This window comes from Ciconia boyciana, chromosome 9 (genome assembly GCF_034638445.1).
Source record: "Ciconia boyciana chromosome 9, ASM3463844v1, whole genome shotgun sequence".
In the NCBI taxonomy this organism is placed as follows: Eukaryota; Metazoa; Chordata; class Aves; order Ciconiiformes; family Ciconiidae; genus Ciconia; species Ciconia boyciana.
Genome location: NC_132942.1, coordinates 23,948,061 through 23,959,557, shown reverse-complemented (window position 1 = coordinate 23,959,557; position 11,497 = coordinate 23,948,061). Strand labels below are relative to the sequence as shown.

Here is an 11,497-nt window from a genome sequence, read left to right as displayed (position 1 = left end):
AGCCTGCAGCTCTGCTGCCCCTGGGGAGGCTTTTCCCCCTCCTCCAGCAAAGCAGCCATGCTGAGTCCCAGGAGCTGGCAAGCAGAGCTGACGGCAGTGCCAGCTGCGGGCGCATAAGGAGGTCTTTATGGTCTGTGGTCTGTGCACAGCAGCTGCTTTGTGCAAGGGGTGCTGGCACGGGCAGGCCAGACACTCACCTAAGAAGGCTTCTGTGTGCGGAGGGAAGGGTGTCCCGGGGGCAGCATGTCCTTTGCTTGCTGTCCCCAAAGGCCCTTGTTACCTTTTCAACCTCCAGCTGCTGGCGGCTCTCCCTGTGCAGGGGTCTGACTGCGCTGGTGGTGGCAGGGGGTGCCCAAGGAGCAAGGTGGGCTGCACCTCTTTTGTCCTCACTCCCCACCCTCCTCGAGTCAGAAGCAGAGGAACAGCTCGAGTGCTCCATGAGCTGCGGAGTTGCAGCTTTGACCGCCCGTGCAGTTGGCTCCTGTCAGAGCTGTTGCAGAGGGAAGTCTCCCGGCCGCAAGGAAGCACGGCCCCTGGTCACCATCCCCTGCTCACCTGGTGCCAGGGAGTCCTGATGTGCTTTCCTGGCACCTGCCAAAGGGGCTGGGGACAAGCCTTCGCTGTGCAGGATGTGCAGGGCAGCATGTTCAGCCCATCTCTCAGTCCTGCGCTGGGGGCCTCTTCAGCATGGCCCCCAGGAACAGTGGTGCTGAGAGGGTCATGGACACTGCATGATCCTGGGTGGGCTGGACAGCTCTACTGCCACCCCAAGGTCTGCAAGGGGACCCTGCTGTGACCACAGCCCCCAGCTCTCCCCAGGAGCCTTGCCCCAGGAGCATGGGGCTGCTCCCACACAGCAGGCATAGAACAAGGAGGACACCCTTCCTACAGACACTTTTGTTTAGAGGATACAAGGAGCCAGACCTGCGCACCACATGCCATCAGCTCCATCTGCCCTGCCCCTCCGTGTGCCATGCGGGCAGAGAGGAAGGGGGCTGGCAGAGGCAGGCACCCCCAGGCTGTTCCCCCCATTGCCCGCAGCGTTTTCCTTGCAGCCTTTGTGACAGGCACCATTTCTGCTGCAGTGGCTTTGCGTTACCAGCCATGAGCAAGCATTACAGGAGAGGGATGTTTCCAATTGGACAAGAACTGGGATCGCTGAGCTGAACCCGCTCCATCACTCCCCAGGAGAGACCCTGGCTTGGCCCCACACCCACCTCCAAAGGGGATCAAAACTCGTATGGGGACACAAATGCTGTGACCTTGAAGATGTGCTTGCCCAGGAGGACCTTGCGGGAAAACTCGCTCATCTCCAGCTCCACCTCTAGCGTGGCTCGCCCTGCCACAGGGCTGGTGAGCACCAGCTCTCCCGTCTGCCGGTTGGAGCGCCGCACGGTGAAGACGCCCTGGCCCCGGCCGCCCATGATGGCGAAGTGCAGGCTGTTGCCCACAAAGCGGGTGGTGGACATCTTGAAGAGGACGTGGGGCACTGCGGTTGGCCTGAAGCAGCAGGTAGTGGAAGGAGATGGAGGTGGCAGCCAGGTGGCAGGCTCGGCTCTCCATGGAGCAGGGGTTCCTCTTGCACTGGCTGCCAGAAGAGAAGGGGTACCACCGCTCAGTGCTCAGGGGCTTGCCTGCATCCTTGCAAACAAGCCTAGCCCACACTGCAGACAGCATCTCCAGTCCCACTGCTGGTCCTGCGGCAGAGCGACCCAAGACAGCCACATCCAAGTGTGCCCAGCATCAGATCTCTGTCCCATCCCTGCCTCTGCCAGGCAAACACCATGCCTTGCAGGGACGCAGCTCTGGGTCATGCTCCGAGGCTGGGACCAGGGGTACCACAGTCCTGGCTGGAGGCCAGGGATGGAGCCAGGCTCAGATGTGCCTCCCACAGAGGAACTTGTCCGGAGCAGGGATGCTCCTCCACTTGGGTGACTTGTCCTCGGCCACAAAGTGGTTTAGTCTCAAGAGCGGGACCAGGGGTGTTTTGCCTGCCAGATGGCAGCCAACAGCACTGCATAGATGTGCAGCAGAGGAGAAGCAGCATCACTCCCCCTAGGCTGGGCTCTGGGCAACTGCGGTTCTGGATAAAGCCACGGTGTATTGGGGTGCTCCCACCCACACCCCCAGCCACTGGCATCCCAAGACCATTGGGTAGCGTGCTGAGCACACCTGGGCACCCCACATTGCTACCAGCACTGGCTGGCACTCTCCCTGCTGCCCCTGGGTGACACAATATGGTCCCCAGGGCACCATAGGACCCATTACCTGGGGGAGAGAGCATGACACAGCTCGAGGCTTGCGTGGTACTCACAAGGCGGAGGTCTTCACATAGCTGGTGTTGTGGCGTGGAGGGGGGAACTTGGGGCACACGCAGCGGTGGCCCCCGAAGGTGTTGATGCAGAGGTCACCCTGGGTGCAGTTGTGCTGCTTCTTGGCGCACTCATTCACATCTGTGGTGGTGACACAGGGTGAGTGGGGCTGTCCCTGCTGCTCCCTGCCATACTCCTGGTCCTGTAGGATGCTCCCTGCCCTGCACCCGCCGCTCTTACCCTTGCAGGCATTGTGGTCAGCGTGGAGCAGGTAGCCGGCGGGGCACAGGCAGCAGTAGGAGCCAGGGAGGTTGACACAGTTGTGTAGGCAAAGCTGGGTCTGGGGGCTAGACTGGAAGAGCTGACACTCATCCACATCTGGGGGGACAGAGCAGGGCATAGCTGGGGCTCTCATCAATGCCAAGCCTCAGTTCCCCCCCCCCCCCCATCCTCCCCACCTTTTTACCTTGGCACAGGCCACCGGCTCGCATCTGGAAGCCGGCGTCACAGCTGCAGCGTCAGGAGCCCAGGCGGCCCTCGGCACAGCGGGGCTGGCGGCTGAAGGAGGCGTTGCTCAGCATCACCCAGTCTGTGGGGGGGAGCGGGTGTCACTGCTGGGGTGGGGGGCACGTGGAGATGGGTGGGGGCTGAGGTCCCAGGAGGCAGCCAGGGAAGGGGGCGATGGGTGCAGCGTGACCGGGTGCCATGCCCATGAGCATACCCATCCTCCACAGCCCAAACCTGGGCACCTACAGGCATAGATGGGGCTCTGGCAGCTGGGGCCTGACCAGCCCCGGGGACAGAGGCACGTATAGCTCTGGTTGCCATCCACGCGGGTCCCACTGTTGGCACATGGGTTGCTGGAGCAGTCATCAATACCTAGGGAGAAGGAGCTCATGAACACCAGCTGGAGAAGCGCATCCTCGCCCCATCCTGCTGCCCAGCCTCGGTGCCCATTGCTGCAGCCTCTGGGCTGCTCTCCCAGCAGCCAGGGGAGCAGAGCAATGGGACCCCGCAGCTCGGCATGACAGAAGATCCCCCAGGCAGGGCTGAGCCCATGGTGCCCCGACCCCACCCCACTTCACTTCTGCAGAAGGGCTGGGTGCCGCTCCATGTGCGGTCCTGCCGGCAGGCACGCGTCTCCGAGCCCACCAGCCGGAAGCCAGCGTTGCAGATGAAGTGAACATCATGGCCCACCCGCATGCTCCGGCCCAGCACCCGTCCATTCAGGGGCACCACTGGCTGCGGACAGGTCTCTGCAGACAGGCAGACAAGGGTGAGGACAGACATTGCCAGGCTGGAGCCGACACCAGCCCCTTCGAGGAGCTGGGGGTCCCTTGCCCAGGCTGCTCGCCGGGGGTCCAGGGGTCTGAGCTGGCCCCATGGGGATGTCACCCCCACGGCGGTGACCTGCCCAGGGTTACCATTGTGTTTGGTGGCCTGTCACTGGAGGCGGCTCTGGAGGACAGAGAGCTGCTGCCAGAGACCGCACGTGTCCTGCAGGTGGGCAGCCTCCTGTGCTGCCAGCAGCTTCTGCATCTGCTGCACCACATTGAGCACCTGCTGCTGGCTCAGGCACTCCTGGGGGGATGCAAGGACAACCCTGTCACCCGCCGGGCTCCCCCGCCACCCTGCCGCAGCCTGGGGGGACCCTCCCAAGCAGGCAGAGTATTTGGGGTTGGTTTGGATGCCCAGCTCTGGGCAGAGTCCCTTCCTCCCCATCCCAGTGCAAGGTCTGCCCCTGCCTCCGTATCTGCTCCAGCCTCAGCTCCTCCTCCTGGTCCTGCCCTGGCACTTGGATGCTGAGGAGCAGCTCAGGTGCCCTGGGTGGGTTTACCATCATCTTGCTGCCGCAGGGGAAAAGCCCCATGACCGTCCCCCCTGGCCCTGGGTAGGCTCACGGGTGCTGTGGCTGTGCCGTACCCCCCACCCTTGGGACGGTGACAGGGTGCTGGGGTGTGAGAGGTGGGTGCTGAGAAGCCCCCAGTGTGGGGTCTGCAAGGGGGCTGGAGGCGGGGCATGAGGGTCCTTACCTGGGCGCTGCTGAGTGGCAGCTGCAGGATGCCCAGGGCCAGCCAGGCTGGCAGCAGGACAAGGAGCATTGCGCCGGGGCTGGCTCCGGCTGCACGGGCTGCAGGGATGAGACGCCGGTGGTCCGGTTCTGCCCTACTCTCTTGCAGACATGCTCCTGCGCTCACTGGGATTTATCTGCGGCATGTGCCCGTGTGTTTGTTGTTTTTTGCCCTGGCCGAGGCTGAGCCACAGGAAAGTTTCCCCTTGGCACTGGCGCCAGCCTCTCCCTTCCCTTCCCTCTCTGCACATCAGAGACTTTGGAGCCTTTCATGTCACAGGGCCAGCAGATGCCGGGGCCAGGCAGTGGCTGTCACAGCACTTGCTGTGGTACCTGCGGTGGCCAGGCTCCCCCCACAGCCAGCCATAGCTTCGGGGCTCCCTGGCACATGGGGGTGCAGGATGAGGCTAATCCCGTGTGTTTGCTAAGCATGGGAAAGTCTCCCGGGACAAGGGATGGATTTGGGGTTGGCGCTGGGGTCCAGCTCTCTGGTGGGGCTGGGACTGCCGAGGAGGGCAGCCTGGCAATGCCACGGACTCGCCAGCCTCAGCACAGCTTTGCTGGGGTGAGCTCAGCCATGGCTGGAGCTTAGAGGGGGACCCCAGGGCTCCGCTGCAGCCTAGAGTTGACGTGCAGGTTGGCACTAACATTAGGGTCAGAGTTAATGTTAGGGTCAGCATTAGGGTTAGGTTGAGGTTAGCATTAGCGTTAGACTTAGGGTTAGCACTAGGGTTAGGGTTGAGGTTAGCATTAGGGTTTTGGTTGGGGTTAGCATCAGACTCACAGTTAGGGCTAAGGTCAGGTTTCGTGTTAGGGTTAGTGTTAAGGTTAGTGTAAGGACCGGTGCCAAAGGTTCGGGTCCCTATGAACAGGAGGGTTTGGATGAGGGTTGAGGTTGGCATTAGCATTAGGACCAGGGTTAGGGTTAGGCTCAGGGCAAAGGAACTGAGGGCATTCAGAGCTGGATTTCTGCTGACATCCAGCTCAGCCCCGATAGCTGGCAGGTGGGATGCCCCGTGACAGCCCACAAGAAGGGGCATGGCAGCATGTGCCTGTCCCCCAGCCACCCCCAAGCAGGGATGTCTGAAGCCCACACATCTGCCCTGTGCCAGGGGAGCACCCCCAGCCCCCCAGCATGGGTGCTGGGAGTCGTGCACCGGGGCAGAGCCATCAGGGTGCTACTGAACCCCGTGAGCAGCATGGGCTCCAGGACCCCTGCTCGACCCCGAGCGCCTGCTGAGACGTGCCCCCCTGAGCCCTGCATCTCTCCCGCTGCCGGCCCCCTGGCCCTCATGTCTTCCCACCCCGTAACCACGCTGCCCAGCTCACCGGAGCGGGTATTTGGCTTCGTGCCCGCAGCGGTGTATGTTACTCCCTGGCATGTTTAATTCATGGGGCAGGAAGAAAGCTGGCGTTGGGGACCCCTTAGCTGCCCCCAGCCCCTTGGCATCCAATCTCCCAGTGCCCCAAAGTGGGTGCTGCTTGAGACCCCCGCTTCTGTCTGCTTTCCCATCCCGACCCCAGCTCGGCGGTGGGGCTGGGGCAGAGCACGGGGGCCGACCCTGCTGCGGGGCATCCCGGCAGGGCTGCAGTCCGGGGCCCCGGGAGCTGTCTGCCGCGTTCGCGCCAGCGAGCAACTGTTTTGACAGAGCTATTACTCACCCATCAAGCTTTTGTTCGAGCTGACCAGCGGTGCCTGTCTGGAGTCCTGAATAGGATCAAATCCTGCAACCAGACACACACACAAGCACGCACAAGCGCGCAGGAACGCATGGCCGAGCTCGCCCCGATGCCAGGGCTGCTACGGGGCGGCTTGTCTCTCCCGAATCCTCCCTCCAGAGCCGTGGGGGTCTGGTCGCCTCCCACCCCAGGCACCTGCATGAAGCTCTTGGTGCTGCTGGTTTGCAGCCTCCTGGTGTGGAGGGTGGGTGAGACGAGGTCGGATGCTCCGGAGAAGTTGTCCGCGCTGGCTCCGGGAGGTAATCGGGAGAGGGGCTGGGGGGGTCTGCTGCCGGCAGCAGGGCTGGGGGCAGCTGGTTTGGGAGGGGGTGGGTGCACCCTGAGCACCGTCCCTGGGGCCAGACCAGGCAGACAGGGGGCTGGGTGGGTGATGGACACCTGGGGATGGCAACGGGGGTCTCGGTGGGTGATGGGGGCTGGCGATGGAATGGGATGGGATGGGATAGGGCTGGGAGGGGGGCATGGGGCTGGTGATGGGATGGAGCTGGTGATGGAATGGGGCTGGGGGGGTTCTGGGGCTGGTGATTCGATGGAGCTGGTGATGGGATGGGCCTGGGGCGGGGGGTCCTGGGGCTGGTGATAGGATGGGGCTGGGAGGGGGGGCATGGGGCTGGTGATGGGGGTGTAGCGATGGGTCCAGCCCGGTGGGGTCCGGGTGCTGGCAGGAAAGAGGCGGGTGGGGCGGGTACAGTCTCAGCCCACCCGTGTGAGACGGGGGCTCAGTGGCCTGGACCCACCCGGCCCCTGCCCCTTTTGTGCTCCCAGCCCAAGAACGCTTTTTTCTCTCCCCTTGAGTCTCCATGGAGACCCGGGTGCCTTCCCTGTATCCCCGGCTGCGGCCGGACCCTTCGGAGGGCCGTAGGAGTGGATGGCCACTCCCATGGCTCCCTGAAGGGTCCGGCCGCAGCCGGGGATACGGGGAAGGCACTTGCACCCCACGGGCCCCTTGGCCCCATCCCCCGCCCCTGCTGTCCCCCCACAGCTCTCAGCATGAAGGAGACCTTCCTGGTGCTCTCACTGCACAACAAGCTGAGGAGCAAAGTGCAGCCCCCCGCCGCCAACATGCAGAAGCTGGTGAGCCCTCCCCCCGCTCCCTCCCCTTGGATGTCCCATCCACCTCCCATCCCACGCCCAGGGAGGGCAGCAGCCCATGGGTGCTATACAGTAGTTCGTTAACAAGCTAATGAAGCAGAAGAGCTGGCCAGCGTGGGGCCCCTGGGGAAGGGCGTGCCACCAGCACTGCCAGACCCAGGGCACACCAAGGGCAGGGCTGGTCCCTTGGGGACCCCCATGGGGTCCTCCATGCCCCATGATGGCCCTCGGTGTCCCCTGACCACCCCACACCTGTGCACACCAAGGACAAGGCTGGTCCCCTGGGGTCCCCTGTGGGGTTCCTCACATCCCATGATGGCCCTCAATGTCCCCTGGTCACCCCACACCTGCACACACCAAGGGCAGGGCTGGTCCCCTGGGGTCCCTTGCAGCATCCCCCACGTTGACCGTCTGATGTCTCCCAGTCATCCCCTGGACAGACCCCTTGGCGGTCCCCAAACACCCCCTGCGTGGCTCCCCGCTGTCCCCCGGCCTCCCCCTGCTGTCCCCATGGCTCATGGTGCCGGCCACACCCCCGCAGGAGTGGAGCGAGGAGCTGGGGCGGCTGGCAGGGGCACGGGCAGCCAGCTGCCTGGAGGGCCCTGCTCCGCCACCGGCCCCACAGCTGGGCTGGAGCGAGGTCCTGCTGCCGGCGGGTACCGGGGGCTTCGGGGCTGTGCTGGAGCGCTGGTTCGCTGAGGGCCGATGCTACGACTACAGGACGGGGCGCTGTGCCAGCAATGCCACCTGCCACCATTACACCCAGGTGGGCATGGGGGGCATGAGGGGTTAGGGGATGCATGGAGGGCCCAGGGGGTTCCAGAGGCCCGGGAACTGGGGTGACACACACTCTCTCATAGCTGGTGTGGGCCACGGCAGGGCAGCTGGGCTGCGGCCGGCACCTCTGCACCGGCGACCATGGCCCCAGCGAGGCCTTCGCCTGTGCCTACTCCCCGGGGTAAGGGGCTGCCGGGGTCGGGGCCTGAGAGGGAAGGGGCGGGACTGGCCGCGGGGGTGGGCCCCTGGCATGAGGGGGCGGGGCTGGGAAGCGTGGGTGGAGTGTCAATGGGGACGGGGATGCGATGGCCCTGGGGTGGGCGGGGCTGGGAGAAGCCCTCCCCCTGCGCGGGCGGAGTCTTCACAGGGGTGTGTCCGGTGGGGGTGTGGGCTGGCCTATGGGGATGCGGGGAGAGGGGTGGGGGCGGGGCCTTGCCCTGGCGGTGGGGGGCTGGGACTGGGGGGGGCCTTGCGCTGGCAGCGGGTGGGGCTGGGCGCTCTGGGCGGGGCTGGGCGCTCTGGGCGGGGCTGTGTTCTGGAAGTGGGCGGGGCTGAGATGTGTGGGCGGAGCTGTGCGTTGGAAATGGATAGGGCTGGGCAGTGTGGGCGAGGCTGGGCAATATGGGCGGGGCCTCGCCCCAGAAAGGGGTGTGGCTTGTCTGTGTGGGCGGGGCAGGGAGCTGGGCCAGGGGGGGACAACGGCCTCCAGCTGCCTGCGGCAACAGGGGCAACTGGGAGGTGGCGGGGACGCCCGTCCTGCCCTACAAGCAGGGGCCGTGGTGCTCCCTCTGCACCGCCGGCCTCTCCGGCTGCTTCAAGTCCTGGGACCACGGCGGCGGACTCTGCGGTGAGTCCCTGCAGTCCCCCCGGCCCCTGCATGGCCCCCGGCCATCCCGCAGCCCTTGACACCCACACCGCCTCTCTGCTGTGCCCAGAGGTGCCCAGGAACCCCTGTCGCATGAGCTGCAGGAACAGTGGGCACCTCGACATGAGCAGCTGCCAGTGCACCTGTCCCCCTGGCTACACGGGCAGGTACTGCCAAGGTGAGAAGGAGACCCTCACAACCCCTGCCTCCCCTCGCCTCTGGAGATGCATGGCCACTGCAGTGCATGGTGCAAAGAGTTGGTGTAGTGCATGCATGTGCATAGCCAGTGCAATGTGTGTGTGCACAGGGTGGGTGCAGTGCATGCATGTGCAGTGTCAGTGTGTGCACAGGACTGGTGCAGTGCATGCATGTGCATGACTGGTGCACTGCATGTGTGCATAGGCTTGGTGCAGTGCATGCACGTGCATGGCAGATGCAATGTAGGCATGCATAGGGTGGGTGCAGTGCATGCGTGTGCATGGCCAGTGCGGTGCATGTGTATGCATGGCCGGTGCAGTGCATGTGTGCACAGGTCCAGTGCAGTGCATGCATGTGCATGGCTGGTGCAGCATTCATGGTCTGCTCGGTGCCCGCGTGCACAGAGTGGTGAAGCACATGCATGCACCAGGTCAGCTCAGTGGACGTGTGTGCAAGGCCAGTGCAGCGTGGGCAGCTCAGTGCAGTGCCCCAGTGTGCAGCGCAAGCTCAGCTGGGGTGGGCAGGGGCTGCCAACCCCCCACCAGCTAACGCAGTGCCTTGCCCACAGTGAGGTGTAGCGGGCAGTGCCTCCACGGGAAGTTCAGGAAGGAGGAGTGCTCCTGCCTCTGCGACATAGGCTATGGTGGAGCCGAGTGCGGCAGTGAGTCTGTGCCCACCTGCGCTGCTTTGGAGTGGCAGCAGGGACCCCTGCAGCCGGGCTAAGGGTCCTCCAGTGGGCCCGGCTCTGCTGGCACAGGGACCCACCTGTGCCTGCCTGTGTCCCCAGCGAAGATTCGGTTCCCTTTCCATGCCTGTGATGTGTGGATAGATGGCAACTGCTTCATGGTGTCCCCCGAGGCCGACACCTACTATGGGGCAAAAATAAAGTGCCAGGTGAGCTCCCAGGATGCTCCGTGCATCCCTTTGCAGCTGAAAAATGCCACCTGTGCTCGCAGCCCCCCCGTGCATCTCTCCACTGCCTGGTGCGGGTCTGGGCCACATGTTTGGGGCTGACTCGCTCCATTCCCTGCAGGAAAAAGGGGCGATGCTGGCCCAGATTGGAAACCAGAAGATCCAGGACATCCTGGCTTTCTACCTCAGCCGCTTGGAGACCAGTAACAGGGTGACAGACACCGATTTTGAGACCAGGAACTTCTGGATCGGTGAGTGATGGTGGCGGGCAGGGTGCAGGGTGCCTGGGGTGTGGGCAGATGTGCCACCCCGCCTCCCGCTCCCCCAGGTCTCACCTACAAGATGTCCAAGGCTTCCTTCCGCTGGGATGTGGGCGAGCCATCCTCCTTCACCAGCTTCGCTTTCGGGCAGCCAGATAACCAGGGGTAAGTGCTCACTGGGTCCAGAGGACACCCAACCTCTGTGTGACATCAAGGCTGTGCCACTGCGCTGGCTGGCTTCACCACCCTCCTGCTGGGGCACAGGTTTGGGAACTGTGTGGAGATGCAAGCGTCATCTGCCTTCAACTGGAACGACCAGCGCTGCAAGACCCGAAACCGGTACATCTGCCAGTTCGGTGAGTGAGTGGCTGGGAGCCCTCCCACACCTTCCTGGGGGTGCCAAGCCCCAGGGGTGCTGGTCTCCAGCTCTGCCGGGTCTGTGCCCCACTGCCAGCCCTGCCCAGACTCCTGGGTCCTTCCTGGTGCGGGGGGCACTGACTCTTCGCATCCCATCGCAGCTCAGGAGCACATCTCCCTGTGGCAGTGGGACCCCTGAGCTGGCAGCCCCAGCCACCGGCCAGCACTGGCTGCTGTCCTGAGCCCATGGCTCAGGAGGAGCCCTGTGCTGTGCCAAGCCTGGACCATGGCTCAGGAGGACCCCACTGCCATGCTAAGCCTGGACCATGGCTCAGGAGGACCCCACTGTTGTGCCAAGCTGAGACCTCGGCTCAGGAGGACCCCCCTGCAGCTCCCTCGTGCAGAGGACAGCGGGTGGAGGGGACCCATGGTGCTGGGACCTGGTGAGAAGGGCGCATGCTCTACATCAGCATCCCCAAAACAGCATTATCTTCTGCCCCTCACCTTCCTCTGTCGCCATCATGCTGCAACAGCCCCCAGGGCAGGGAGATGCCCCTGCAAGAGCCGGATCCAACAGCATCCTCCTAAATTGGCAGCTGGGCTGCATCCGGACTGTGGTCCCAATGCAACGAGGGGCCAAGAGGGGCTTCTGGGAGGCGCAGACCTCAGCATGGCTCAGGGTGAGGGCTGGGCTCAGCTCTGAGCCGTTGCCCCAACCTGGGTGGGAACTCCCCAGCCTGGTACCGTGGGTTCCTCACCATCACCTGGTCCTTCATCATCGCCCGGTTCCTCACCATCACCCGGTTCCTCACCATCTGCCAGGTAGTTAATAAAGACCCTCTCTCCCTTGGGAAGAGCCATTTGTCTCCTTTTCCTCCCCCAGACCCATCAATCTCTCTCTGCCATGGCCCGC

The 11,497-nt window shown here is 64.2% G+C and overlaps 1 protein-coding gene and 1 pseudogene across 1 annotated transcript; one reads left to right on the top strand and one right to left on the bottom strand.

The window, feature by feature from the left end:
* Positions 1-1,174: 1,174 nt before the first annotated feature.
* LOC140656345 (fibulin-7-like) lies at positions 1,175-4,414 on the bottom strand (annotated as a pseudogene).
* A 1,660-nt stretch (positions 4,415-6,074) lies between these two features.
* Positions 6,075-11,425, top strand: LOC140656344 (C-type lectin domain family 18 member A-like). Its single transcript, XM_072871922.1, has 12 exons — positions 6,075-6,362; positions 7,106-7,197; positions 7,757-7,981; positions 8,076-8,173; positions 8,718-8,839; positions 8,928-9,035; positions 9,624-9,716; positions 9,843-9,949; positions 10,089-10,218; positions 10,296-10,392; positions 10,492-10,583; positions 10,746-11,425. The coding sequence occupies exons 1-12, from the start codon at positions 6,155-6,157 to the stop codon at positions 10,781-10,783; spliced, it is 1,410 nt and encodes a 469-aa protein (XP_072728023.1). The 5' UTR covers positions 6,075-6,154; the 3' UTR covers positions 10,784-11,425.
* The last annotated feature ends 72 nt before the right edge of the window (positions 11,426-11,497 follow it).